The following is a 13,675-nucleotide window of genomic DNA, read 5'->3' as shown; positions in this document are numbered from 1 at the left end:
CCAGTTCTAGCACTCTAACCATTAGGCAACACCGGCTCACATGGTGAACACGTGAACCTGTGACCACTAAAGAGCATCTCAGGCGAGAAAAGAGGGGGAAAGCTGTGCCTGCCGTGTTTGATGTCGCAGTGGCCCATTCACACGTTCACGTCTTTTCACGTGATCAAGGGGGAGAAGCATGCGGGCACGGACTGACCCAAGGACACGCTGCAGCTCGAAGACTGTGGTGGCTTCTAACCCTGTCAAATATCTTTACGTTGGGGAGCGAGGGTCGATTAGCTCCAGAAGAAAGGACTCGGAATGGCACCCAGATTACTTCTTGCTCCAGCGCTCCTTGGAAGTGCCAGCAATGAATGCCCAAGTTAAGAGGATTAAGTTGGCGATTCCTCGCTGCGCGCCACATCCTCTCTCTCCCTCTCTCCCCCCACACCTCCAGTGCCAAGCTGGGCTAAACAGCTCATTCAACTCACTTTCAGCATACACACGGGGACTGGAGGGGTGGGGTGTCTTGAAGAAGGGATCAATGCTCCGAATGGAGCTCCCCCCGCCCTCCGCAACCCCCCCACTCCTCCCTTTCTCTCCCCAGCCTTGGAAGCCTATCGATCCTGCTCTTCCCCCTTCAGTGCACCGTGGCGCTATCTGTCTGTCTGTTTGTCACTGCTAGCTGATGTCACCGAAGGCAGCTGCGTTTGGAAAGGGTGGGTGGGTGTGGGGGGGGAGGAGATTGGCTTGGAGAGGGGGGGGGGCTGGTGGCTCCTCGCCCCCTCCCCCCCAGCCCTGCGGCAGGGACTGCGATCAGGGCTCCTTCTAGCTAGGCAAGCAGAGCGCGCCTCAGAACCAGCGCTGGCTGGAGCAGGGACCGGTCTTGCCTCCTGGCCGCGGTATAGCAGCGCCAGAGAGAAAGCCGACGACTCCAGCCTGGCCAGGCGGGCAACTTTGCTGCTTGGCGGAGCAGAGTGAGCATGGGTTGGGCTATCGCTGCTGCCGCCGCCGCCGCCTCCTCCTCCTTCTCCCTGCGCCAGCCTCCAGGGTGCGCTCAGCGAGGCTGATCAGCTGCTGGACAGCGACTCCGAGGGAAAGCAGGGACGGGGTGGTGGGTGGGGAAGTAGGACCCGTGGTGGCGGCCAAAGGGAGCTTGGATGGATGGGCGGCGCGCTTGTTCTGGAGGAGCTCACCTAAAGCACACCCCCGCCGTTCCCTGGAGCTGCGCTCTGCCCAGATTTGGAAAGTGGTTTCTTTGTTTCCTTCCAAACTCTTCAACTCGCTCCCCACCTTAATCCTCTCAGCACCATCAGCATCACAGATCGAGCTTCCTGGATATTTGCGCCCCAATCTACAACTGCGGGGTGTGTGTGTGTAGTGAAAGAAAGGCAGCCGTGGCTAACCCAGCCCCTTCCTTGAGCCCTCAAGAGCGCACCTTCTCAGCCCCGGCTAGCTGATGGCAGAGGGGGTTCTGTCTTGCCTGGTGGAGTCGACCTGGGAGAGGATAAAATCTGCGCGGGACGCGGAGAGGAGCCACTGCCGTTCCTACAGGAGGTTGTTCCCGCAAGGTGCGCTGCTGAGAGGCTCAGAACGAGGGAAAGGAAGAGCGAGTGGAGCTGGGTAGCCTTTGGATCCTCACCCACAGCAGAGGCGCGTCTCAGCAAAGGACCATGAAGGCGTGACACCGTCCGCTACCTTGCCATCCCTTGGATATCGCTCAGGGAGCCGGAGAGGTTAACTCCCCCGCTGCCCCCAAACAACTAAAAACTATGGCTTTTCAAAAATCGACGGAGCCTCCCAATGCTACTAGGAAAAACTCCAGTTTACTGGAGATCGGAGCTCTCTGCTTGGATTCCGAGATCATCTTCGGATTTACCAGCCATCTTCTCAGGAGGAAAGGCAAGGTAAGACACGGTATGGGTAGGTGGGTGGCCGGAGGGTGGCTTTTAAGGACTCCGACAAGCAAGAGGGAGCTGCAGGCACCTTACTTCGGACTTTGCATTTTTAGGCCGCGCACATGGAGCAAAAACTTAAAGAGAGCGTGGTAATAAATAAGCCAGGCGAGGGATGCTGGAGACACACACAGAGAGAAAGTAGAAGCAGTTGTGGACTTTTGTGTGCCTAGGAATAAGGAAAGGGTCCTTTGGTGGCTCCGACGCGCTTTCAGCACCAGGGACAGCGCTCGGTAGGTGGAAGCGCGTGTCGCTCGAGCGCCAGAAAGAGCGAGAGAATCGCTGAGGAATCCTTCTCGGGTTATTCCCACAAGCAATCGCGATAATAGGACCTTGGGAGTCCAGGCAGGCGTCTGTAACCCGCCGGCTCTCTGGCACATGGGGTCTTTGAGCGAGTTGCCGGCGGCCTCCTGCGCTCTGGAGCAGGCTGACTCTGTTCCTGGCACGCCTGTTCTTAGGCGCGGATGCGAGGCAGGCGATGTTTAACTGCGCGGCGGCGGGGGAAAGGAAGCCTGGAGGGGAAGCAGAGCTAATGGAAAGACCCCGCCCCAGCTGCGCACCCGGCAGAATGCCACCAGGGCTTGCCTCGCCGGGATCCTCCAGCACCCGCCTTTTCAGTTCTCAGTTCCCTACGGAAAGTTTCATTTAACCACCTGAAGGAGGGCTGCGCGCACGTGTCTCTGGTCTCCGGAGCTGTGGGTTGAGCCGGTTTGCACAGGGGGTGCATTGGTGCAAGAGCCTCCTTCTTTTAGGATTTGATGAACTGCTGGGGTTCAAGACACACCCCTTTCCCACTTTTTTTTATTAAAAAAAATTCCTAACCCTAATGTTTATTCCGCGGTGGAGATAAAAGGCATTCTGCCCATGCTCAGAAGCGCGTGCTTCCCGGTGATTATTTTGTCGGCGCTGAGCCAAGGCGTTGTTGGACGGGAGTTGGTCCAGGAGGGGGCTTACTTAGCCTGGAAATGCCAGCGGCCCCCGCCCCCCGCTCCCTCATGGCTACACCAGCCTGTCTTGGCGCCTCTTAACGCTCCTTGCCTGCTGCTCTCGCAAATTGGATCCGAAGTGCCACATTTGCAGACGCCGCCAGGCTAAGAACGGGGGGAGGACGCCAGGGGTGGGGTGGGGTGGGGTGGCTGTGGGTTGTTTGGCGTGGGCTACTTCGATGAGGTTGGAAGGGGAGAGCCGGGGGTGGGGTGGTGGTGCTTGGAAGGAGGGTTGGGGGCTGTTGGGGGAGAGGGGACTAGCGGGTGGAGAGAGCGCGCCCTTCCCACGTTGCCTCAGGGGACTCGCGTGTATGGAGGGTGTGTGAGAGAGCGGGGGCGAGAGGGAGCGGCCGAGGCGCCTGGGTGTTGGCGCGCCGAAGGAAGTGGAGCGAAAGCAAGCCACGATCGCGCTTGATGGAGTTTGGACGGCGACGGGGGGAGGCAGGAGGCGGGGACGCTTCTGAGGGTTGCCCGAGCTAGCCCTACGGCTCAAGAGCGATGGCGGAGTCGCCCCCCCCCTCCACGGGCAGCCTGGGCGTCTCCACCGCCCCGCTTTCCCCTCGACGGGTTAAAGTTAGACGCCAGCCCGGGAGCGCCCGCCTTCTTCAACCATGCACGCTTGGGAGCGTCGGGTCTCCTTCCCCCAGACGTGGCCAAGGGGGTCGGGGGATCCTTGTAGGCTGAGCCTTGAGGGGGGAGAGCAGCGGCGCCTGGCCCGGACGCTTTGGCCCGTTTCAGGGAATGCGGGCGCGCGTCTGGCTAGCAACAATGAAGGCGAGAAAAAAGACCCTTCCCCCAAAAAATCCTGAACAGGTGCGCTTGCAACCTAGTATTGGGCACTGCCCCTGTATGGATTGCAGATGGGAATGAGGCGCCTGTGCTGGTTATGGGGCAAGGAAGGAGCTCCTGGGGGCCGGTGGGCTCCGCTATTCGGGGCGAGGCCGACCGGCAGCGTTGAACGAGAAGATCTGGTCCTGGGGACCCCTCGACGCGCGCTCCTTCCTTCGCCCAGTGCGGAGAGATGGCTTAATTTTCTCCAGCCGGGCAGCTGCAGAGCCACGCGCGGCCGGCAGATGGCGCTCTAGTAACAGGGACGGAGAACCGCCAGCCGCAGGTTGCATCGCTCCTCGCGAGGGAAGTCTCAGCCTTTTTACCTCGACTCTGCGGTTGAGCCAATTTAGTGGCACGCCTCTCTTCTCTTCTCTCCCCCACCCCGCAAAAAAAGAGAGCTAAGAAAAGGATTTCTCAAACGTGTAACTACAAATTCTAGCAGCCGCACGAGCTCACTTTGCTCTGGAAGAATTCAAAGAGTGTTGCTCGCCTCCCTGGGACGCTTGAAATCAGGTCAAACCGCTGGGTGCCTCTGGCATCGAGCCGGTTTACACGTGCGTCTCTGGGTGACTGCAGCGTCAAGCGGTGGCCAGTATCTCAGGTCAAATTCCACTGGCAGAAACTTCCCCGCTGCTTTGCCTCACTTGCAAAGGGATGTTTCTCCCCAGATTGGAGTCCGTTCACACGTTCAGCTGTAAGAACAAAAGAAGAACCTGCAGGATCTGGGCCAATAGCCCATCTAGTCCAGTATCCTGTTCTCAGAGTGGCCAGCCGGATGCCTGTGGGAAACTCGCAAGCAGGATTCGAACACAAGACCTCTCTTTTCCCCCTGTGGTTTCCAGCAACTGGTGTTCAGAAACATCGCTGTCTCCAACTGCAAAGGCAGGGCATAGCCATCATGGCTGGTAGCCACTGATAGCCTGTGGTGGGGAGAGAAATCAAGCACGTGTGAATGGTTCAGCCAGAAACCAGAGAAGCTTTACAGAGAGGTGACGTTCAGCTTCCTGGTCAGTGCTCAAAACTGCAAACATGGTGTGTGCAGGGGACACACTTGGGACAAACTCTTAACCCCATATGCATTCATTAAAAATGGCTCCCATGCATGAGAAGGGAACCTGTGGCGCTGCAGATGCTGCTGAACTGCAGTTCCCATCATCCCTGACCAATTTCCATGCTGGCAGGGGCTGATGGGAGTTGTAGTCCACACCATCTTGGCGGCACCACATTGGCCATGCTTGGTGTAACTTAACGGGAGTAAAATCAGGTCATGAGCTCTTGCTGTCAGAAAGTTCTTCCTGATGTTGAGTCGGAACCTCCTTTCTTGTGACTTGAAGCCACTGGTTCGAGTCCTACCCTCCAAAGCAGGAGAAAACAAGCTTGCTCCAACTTCCATGAGACAGCCCTTTAGAGATTCGAAGATGGCTATCATATCTCCTCTTTTCCAGGTTAAACATACCCAGCTCCTTCAACCGCTCCTCATAAGGCTTGGTTTCCAGACCCTTGGTCATCTTGGTTGCCCTCCTCTGCACATGTTCCAGCTTGTCAATATCCTTCATAAATTGTGGTGCCCAGAACTGGACACAGTATTCCAGGTGTGGTCTGACCAAGGCAGAATAGAGTGACTTTATGACTTCCCTTGGCCTAGGCACCAGACTTCTGTTGATGCAGCCTAGAATAGCATTAGCTTTTTCTGATGCTGCCATGAACCGCGGGGGCCCTTTCAACTCTATGACTCTATGAGATGGAACTTTGAACATAAGTAGTGTCTGCTGGATCAGGCCCATGGCCCAGCTAAGTCCAACATCCTGGTCTCATCCTGGCCAACCAGATGATCTCTGGGGAGCTCACAAGCAGGACCCAGGACATTGTTAAAGCTTGGCTCATCACATAGGCTCCCCATGCAGAAAATCTGGCAGAACTGTTTTTCTTTTAAGGGTGGATTTCAAAACAAAACAATAGGAAACAGCAGCTGACTAGGCAATTAGTTCACTATGCTAATTTCTACAGCTGCCAGGTCAGGGCTCCTCTGTAGAAATCATCTCCATCAATTCATTTGCGACGAGAAGGGGGGCGGGCAGGCAGAGAGAACAGGCAGACCTCACAAGGAGTCAGTTTGGCAATGGAGACTCGGTGCTGTAAGGAGGAGAGGTGCAAGGCTGTGTGTGGCTCAGGCATCCTATTGCAAAGGGTCCTGAAGACCACAGTGAGAATAGAATATTGGGCTAGAAGGGCTGCTGTCCTGATCCAGCTCCTTCTCATTGGCTTATGCTTAGCCAATGGCCACCCTAACTCACTTTACTTTTGAGCAAGCTTGAAATCAGTCAGAGGCAGCCCCAGTGGGTAAGAAGACCGAAGGCGGACTCTCCTGACAGCCTGAAATCACTCATCTGAAGTTTTCTTTTTAAGACGATGAATGCAGTTGGTAAAAGTTCCTTTCAAAACCAAAGGAAGTCCTACATATCTACCACGGAACATTTATTTATTAAATTTGTCAGCCCTTTTTGAGGGGCAAGTGCAACCCCAAAGCCTTGTTGCGGTGCACTGGCCGATTCTATTGGGTCTCACAACAACCCTGTGAAGTAGGTTAGGAGAAAAGGTTGCAACTGGTTGTAAAGTCTCACGGTGAGCTTCGTGGTTGAAAGGTCCCAGGCCGACGCCTTGACCCATTACACTGACCCGGCTCATTAAGGCTCTTTAAGGTGGGGGCGGGGAGGGCACAAAACAGTTTCTTCCAAGCTGTATTCCTTGGAAGGTCCAGGGCCAGGGGATAGGCTTGCCAGGAAGACGGTTTTTCCACAGTTGCTGGGGTTGGGGCAGATCTCCCCACCCACCCACGCCCCGCTGCAAAGTACAGCCACGTTTTGAAGAAAAAGACAGTCAGAATATTTGTCCACGTAGTGACATTCAATAGTTCTCCAAGGTCTCAGGCAGAGAAGGGCTTTTCCTGCCACTATCTGATCCTTTTAACTAGAGATTGGATCTAAGATTTGTGCGTGTAAAAAATGGCGGAGGAACCAAGGCCTTCTAATTATTATTATTATTATTATTATTATTATTATTATTATTATTTTATTTATTTCCCTCCAAGGAGCTGAAAGGTGGCATGCATTGTTCTCCACCCCCCATAACCCCCCCATTTTATCCTCACCAAAAAACCTGTGAGGTAGGTTAGCCAGAGGGTGAGTGACTGGCCCAAGGGCACCCAGCGAACCTCATGACTGAGCGGGGATTTGACCGGCGGTTTCCCCAGCTCCCAGTTGGACGCTCTAACCACTACACCATGCTGCCCGGGACCATGCTTTCCTCCTTCCATCCGCTCCAGATGGCGCAGGCAATTGGCAAGGGATGGTGGGACTTGCACTCCAGCAACATCTGGAAGGATGCCAGTTCCCCATGCTTGATGTAAAACATCTGCTCTTCCACCGAACACGGGATGATGCCTGATACGCAGTCCGATGATGGGTGCTTTTTGCCTCCCTGTACCCTTTACTGCATTTTTATTTATGTATCCATTTATTTAAAAAAGGTGCAATAAATAAATAAATAAATTTATTAATAAATAAATTAATGGGTTGCGCTCAAGCGAGGGATCAGCCATGAAAAGAGGAGACTGAGAGGAGATATGATAGCCATCTTCAAATATCTTAAAGGAAGATGGAGCAAGCTTGTTTTCTCCTGCTCTGGAGGATTGGACCAGAACCAATGGCTTTGAGTTACAAGGAAGGAGATTCCAACTAAACATCAGGAAGAACTTTCTGACAGTAAGAGCTGTTTGGCTGTGGACTCTCCTTGCTTGGGGGTTTTTAAACAGAGGTTGGGTGGCCATCTGTTAGGAATTATTTAGCTGAGATTCCTGCATTGCAGGGAGTTGGATTAGATAACTCTTCCAACTCTACAATTCCATGATTCTATGACACTACCTGTGGAATCAGGGCCATCCCATCCATTCTGCCGGGGTCATCAGCAGATGCCTTTCACTAAAGCCATCTTGTTTCCAGGATTGTGGACTGCAGCTGCCAGTCTAGAAAGGAGGCTGTTGTATACATCTCGAGGCAGCAAACCCAATTGGCTGCTGCGTTACACTCGACAGGGAGCGGCAGCCAATCCTGGCTCTCCGGTGAGAATAATGGGATGGTGCGTGACTTTGCAAAGACCTCGACTCTCATTCATGTAGATCAGGGCTGGGAAACCAACCTTTGCCCCTCTGGATTTCGCTGTACTACAGCTCCCATCAGCCCTAGCAAGCATGACCAGGGATGATGGGAGTTGCAGTTCAGCAAAGATCTGGAGAGGCCAAAAGTTCCCTTACACATACTCTTAAAATCTAAGAGCAAAGTTTGATGCTTCCCATACAGTCCAATTCTAAGTGGGTTTACTCAGAAGTAAGTCTCATCAGTTTTAGGTATTTATTTATTGCATCTGCATCCCACCTTTATCTCCAAGGAGCCCAAGTTGGCATATATGGGTCTTCCTCTCCTCACTGAATTCCAACGATAGGTTTGGCTGACAAGCATTGATTTCTAAGGTCACCCAGTGAGCTCCACAGCCGAGTGGCGATCTGAACCCACGTCCCAGTCTGACACTATAATCACTATACCACACTGACTCCCAAAGAGGAAAAGCCTGCGGAACCCATGAGGTCTCCCATCCAGGTTCTAACCAGGCCTGACCCTGCTTAGCTTCCGAGAGCAGCCAAGATCAGGCATGTTCAGGGTAGTACTGCTGTGATTCTATAGGACTTGCTTCCAAGTAAAGTATGGAAGAGTGCAGCTTTCGTGGGGGACAAAATGCCAGAGAGTGAATTGCTCTGAGGCTGGCGGCTGCATCTCTTTCTTCAGAATGACTTATTGGCAAAAAGGGGGGGAGGAGGTTGACTGGCCCCCGCTTACTCCTTTTAGGTGTGTTTAGCAACTGGGGAAAGGGGTAGACCCTAAGAGACATTGTTGATGGCTGGGCTGGAAGTTTGCAGGGGCCGGGACTCAATGGGAAAGACCCTACCTCCTGCTAAAGGTAGCAGTGCTAGCATCAACACACCTCCCAATAGAACTGCTTTAAACACTTTCTGACCTGCTGAAACAAAGGATGGGGATCTTCAGGCCTGGGGGGGGGGGGATGTCAAACGTGGACTCCTGAGTCTATCCAGCCCCTTGGAATGCTCCCCAGTCACACCCCATCTCCCCGGGACACACCCTGCATGGGCTTGCTCCACACCCTAATTGGGCTACTTGAAATGGGCCCTTGCTTTCTTGGGTGGAAGTAGAGAGAGAGGGATGTGTTGAATTTGTGCTCAGGCCTAGAGCTTGCCGATCAGAAGGTTGGCGGTTTGAATCCCCGCGACGGGGTGAGCTCCCGTTGCTCGGTCCCTGCTCCTGCCCACCTAGAAGTTCGAAAGCATGTCAAAGTGCAACTAGATAAATAGGTACCACTCCGGCGGGAAGGTAAATGGCATTTCCATGCACTGCCCTGGTTTCGCCAGAAGTGGCTTAGTCATGCTGGCCACATGACCCGGAAGCTGTCTGAGGACAAACGCCGGCTCCCTCGGCCTATAGAGAGAGATGAGCGCCGCAACCCCAGAGTCGTCTGCGACTGGACCTAACGGTCAGGGGTACCTTTACCTTTTTTATCAGCTTACCGCATACAGGCGAAACGTCTGTGTGTCACTCTGCCTGTTTTGCCTATGGTCCCCAGAAGCGGATATGGCCCCTGAGCTGAGAGAGGCCCCTTGCCCCCTGCGCTAAGCTGAATGCAAATGATTGAACAAATCTTGCTTTGGGGCTTCAGAAGTGGGCATGAGCTCTTGGCAGCCACCCAGGAGGCCATGATCTGGGACTGGTGGGCCGCAAGGTGGTTCTACAGGGCAAATGCAAGGGTAGGGCAGCCGTGTTTGTGGCCATCACAGAATTCGGGTGTGTAAACACACCGTGCACACAAGCTGGGGCAGCTGTCTGGGCTTGCATGCCTCCCCTCTTTTGACATGCTCACAACTGCAGTTCATACTGGTGCGTATGTGGCAAACAACACCATTGTGTGTATAGTAATAATAATAATTATTAATAATACATTATTTATACCCCGTCCATCTGGCTGAGATTCCCTGGCCACTCTAGGCAGTTCCCAACAGAATAATAATAATAATAATGTGATAAATACATCAAACATTAAAATTTTCTCTAAACAGGGCTGACTTCAGATGTCTTCTAGAAGTCAGATAGTTGTTTATTTCCTTGACATCTGTTGGGAGGGCGTTCCACAGGTGGGCGCCACTACCAAGAAGGCCCTCTGCCTGGTTCCTTGTAACTTGACTTCTCGCAAGGAGGGAACCACCTGAAGGCCCTCGGAGCTGAATGATGGGGGTGGAGATGCTCCTTCAGGTATACTGGACCAAGGCCATTTAGGGCTTTAAAGGTCAGCATCAATACTTTGAATTGTGCTCGGAAATGCACTGGAAGGCAATGTAGGTCTCACAATGTATTGGAACAAAAATATTGAAAGGTTGGTGCCGGCTAGAGTGGGTTAATGATTTGGATCAGTGTGGGCAGCTTCTTCCTGACCAGGGGATGCTAACTGTTCTGGATCAATGAATCTGATCTTGTCTATATGGGTATGAACTGTCTAACCTAATAACCTTAACCCAGCACTATCAGACCCAGGGTCTATCTTACCCAGTATCCTGTTTCCAACAGTGGCTAGCCAGATACTTCCAGCACCCAGAAATAGACTACCTCTGAACATGGATGCTCCATTTAGTTCTCATGGATAATAGCTGTTGACAGGCAAATCTTCTGTGGATTTGTCTCTGTGTCTTTTTTATGTCCTGGGAGGCAGGCAGTGGTTTCTCTTTTGCTGGAGGTATTTAAGCAGGGGCCAAATGGCTGCCAATTAGGGTTGGCACGGTACTTGGACCCTCCGTTATAAGGGCTGGACTAGATGACCACAAAGCCCCCTTCCAGCTCTGCAGTTCTAATTCTCCTAAGCTAGTGGCTGTCACTACATTGCCCTCCAAACATCCTGATACCATATTGCGGTACTGCAAATGCTGCTCATACAAGAGAGTGGCCCTTTTGACTCTCAGCTTTGCATTTGAGGGAGAAGCTGGGAGTCACCAGTTGCATACTTTTACGCTATGGCTCATTGACTGAAGAAACACAGAATTGTAGAGACGGAAGGGACCACGAGGGTCATTTAGTCCAACCCCCTGCAATGCAGGAATTTATTTATTTTTGCCTAATGTGGGGCTCGAACTCACAACCCAGAGATTAAGAGTCTTGTGCTCTACTGGCTGAGCTATCCCAGTGACTTCCCACTTTTGAGAATCCTTATTCAGAGAGAGAGGAAGAGAGAAACAAAAAACACACTCTGGAACAAGCCTCCTCAGCTCCACTCCAGCTTTTATTTGGGCGTTCAAAAGCTACAATGAGGTCCAGACCCTACCATTAGGCAAAACAGACAATTGCCTCAGAGGACAGTAGCAGTTCCGCGCTGCTTTTCTTGTGCCCTTGATAATCCCCTTCTGTTTCCACATGGCTTTTCCTGGACCCCCTAATCTGGTCTGCCCCCTCAGAGGAGACTATTCTACCAGCAATATTATGCCAAGATTCAGCTGCAAGTCCAGTTAACATCTGTATGGAGAACTGTGTGGGGAAGGCGCAACATCTTATCCTTTGCCTCGGGCGGCAAAATGTCTTGGGTCCGCAACCTAAGCCTATACATTCCAAAGCCCGCTACTGTGACCTTTTGGATAAGCATTGATCAGCAATGCAGTCACAAACCGTTTTTAAACGACATGTACATATAGGCGTTGAACTGTCTGCCAATAATGGGGCAGGCTTTGGCCTAGATGACTTGGGGGTTGCAGACCATTGCCTGACCCATGCTTCCCATACAATATAAGGCAAACAAATCACATATAGGACAATGGGATATGTCTATGTGTGAGACCAATGTTCAATTTTAAGTGCCTGGGCATCCCAAGACCTCCATACACACTGTCCATGTTTAGACCCAGGAGAGGTTGCTTTGGTTTCTGCAAGCACATTAAAAACGTGGGAGGCAGCAAATGCATTTTTTTTTAAAAAAGTAGTTATATTCATAGCAGCGTGCAAGGCACCTTTACTTATCTACCTATATATGTGTGTATACATCCATCTATAGTTCCCTTCTGCACTTATAAACAAAAGTACCGTATTATTTGCACCATAACACTCACTTTTTTCCTCCTAGAAAGTAAGGGGAATGCCTACGGGTGGCATGCCTACGGATTTTCCTCCTCTAAAAACTACGTGCGTGTTATGGTCGGGTGCGTGTTATAGAGCGAAAAATACGGTAATTTGTGAAATATTAAAACTCTAGCAGAGTCCATAGGGTGTGTGCAAATTCGTGTGCATCCTCCGCCCCTTCCTTGATTTTAAAGCCAGCCATCACGCTGCTTACCCCAATGGAAGCCCCCAATAAATCCGGCGTAAAAGCAACAAAGTATGCAGCCAAACCATTAAACGTGGGCCTTCTTAAAAGCAACCCCCGCACCCCAAACTAGATTGACTCGCCTCGGTTTGGAAGCCAGGAAAGTGCCGAAGGAGGTTTAACTCGTAAGCTTGCTAACCTAAGCCATTCCTCTCTCCTCCTAACACTCCTCCCGGTTTCCACGTGCTCCGCTTGCCCATGAACTCAGTAGTATCCCGTTTCTTGGGAAGCTGGGGTGGGGGATGAAGGGGGGTTAAGTCCCTCCCTCCTCCTCTCCCTCCCCTTTGATGCCGTCTCCTCCCCTTCTGAGCTCGCTCCCGGGCTGCTGCTTTAACTTTGCAACCCTAAACTTTCCTCGCTGCTTTTGCCACTATGGGAGGAAACATCACGTAGCGAGCAACAGGAGTCGGAGCGGAGAGAGTTTTGCAACAGAGTTTTTCTTAAGCAGTGCACGACTTTATTTCGCTTGCACAAAAAAGTGTGTGTGTCGGGGGGGGGGGGGAGAGACAGTCAGTAGCAAAAGAGGGCGGAGGAGAAGCGAGGCTCCGTTTCTGCAACAGGAATCCTCTGTCCCGGGACGACTTCTTTTTAATTTTGGTTCGCGATGGGCACGCAGCAGGAGAGTTCGGGGTCGGGAGGCGTCTGCACCCCGCCGGCATTCTCCTTGTAACTGGGGATCCGCTTGTCTGCAGAGCCCGGGAGAAAGCTGCGCGCTCCCTGGACCGGGCTGTAACATGCCAGTGCTGGGGGTAAGTGCATTTGTGAGTGTGATCTCTCCTTTCCCGATGGGGTCGTTGTTTGCAGCAACTGGGACCCAGCTCCATGCTTCCCCCGGAGAGATCTCGCCGGCCTTGCACGACTGGAAGTTTGCCCTTTTCCCCGTGCCCGGAGCGGAATTTTGCAATGCGCTTTTTGCAAGAGAGAGAGAGATAGAACGAGGAAAAGGGGACCCGCTCCCTTTTTACGCAGCGCCCGCCCAGGGCAGCCTCCTGATCGCGTCTCCCGCTTTCCTCTCTCCCACAGGTGGCCGAGGGGAGCCCCCTGCGCGAACCGGCGCCCCTCTCCTTGGAGCTCCCGCCGCGGAAGAGGCTCCTGCAGCCCGCCGCCCCTGAAGACCGCTGCGGCAGCCGCCCCGCTCCGGAGGGCGCCGGAGCCGCCTCGGGGGGCGAGCTGGGCCACTTCGAGAGAGCGGCCAAAGGAGGATGGTGCCGAAGCTGCCAAGCCAAGCTGGCCGAGCTCAAGAGGCAAGCGGTGAAACTGGCCTCGGGCTGCAACTCCCTGACCCCGCCGGTAGGTTTGCGCCCGCCTGGGATGGGGTTGGGGAGCGGGGTTGACCCGGAACCGGGACGCTGGATTGGCTGGTGCTTCGAAATCCCAAGTTTGCAAAGGCCTCTCCAACTTTTTTTGCGTAGCGCTATAAGTCCCCTTTTTATCAGTTGCCCAACTACAAGCGCGCACGTTGCT

General features: G+C 53.1%; 1 protein-coding gene and 1 long non-coding RNA gene across 3 annotated transcripts in view; one reads left to right on the top strand and one right to left on the bottom strand.

Annotated features, from left to right (window-relative positions):
• Nucleotides 1-13,675, bottom strand: part of LOC308470514 — a 114,653-nt gene that overhangs the window by 60,822 nt on the left and 40,156 nt on the right. The gene's annotated exons all lie outside the window — the stretch shown is intronic.
• Nucleotides 1,728-13,675, top strand: part of KIF26A (kinesin family member 26A) — a 156,315-nt gene continuing 144,367 nt past the window's right edge. The window contains exons 1-2 of one of the 2 annotated variants that reach the window (XM_081001998.1): nt 1,728-1,886; nt 13,235-13,501. In XM_081001998.1, coding sequence (XP_080858124.1) covers nt 1,752-1,886; nt 13,235-13,501 — 402 coding nt within the window. In that variant the 5' untranslated portion in view covers nt 1,728-1,751. Of the gene's footprint in view, nt 1,887-12,539; nt 12,961-13,234; nt 13,502-13,675 lie in introns of those variants that run through there. The other variant, XM_081001997.1, reaches the window with a different exon arrangement.

Source organism: Podarcis pityusensis (assembly GCF_964106645.2).
Source record: "Podarcis pityusensis genome assembly, chromosome: 1".
Lineage (NCBI taxonomy): Eukaryota > Metazoa > Chordata > Lepidosauria > Squamata > Lacertidae > Podarcis > Podarcis pityusensis.
This window is presented reverse-complemented; position numbering and strand designations above follow the sequence as displayed.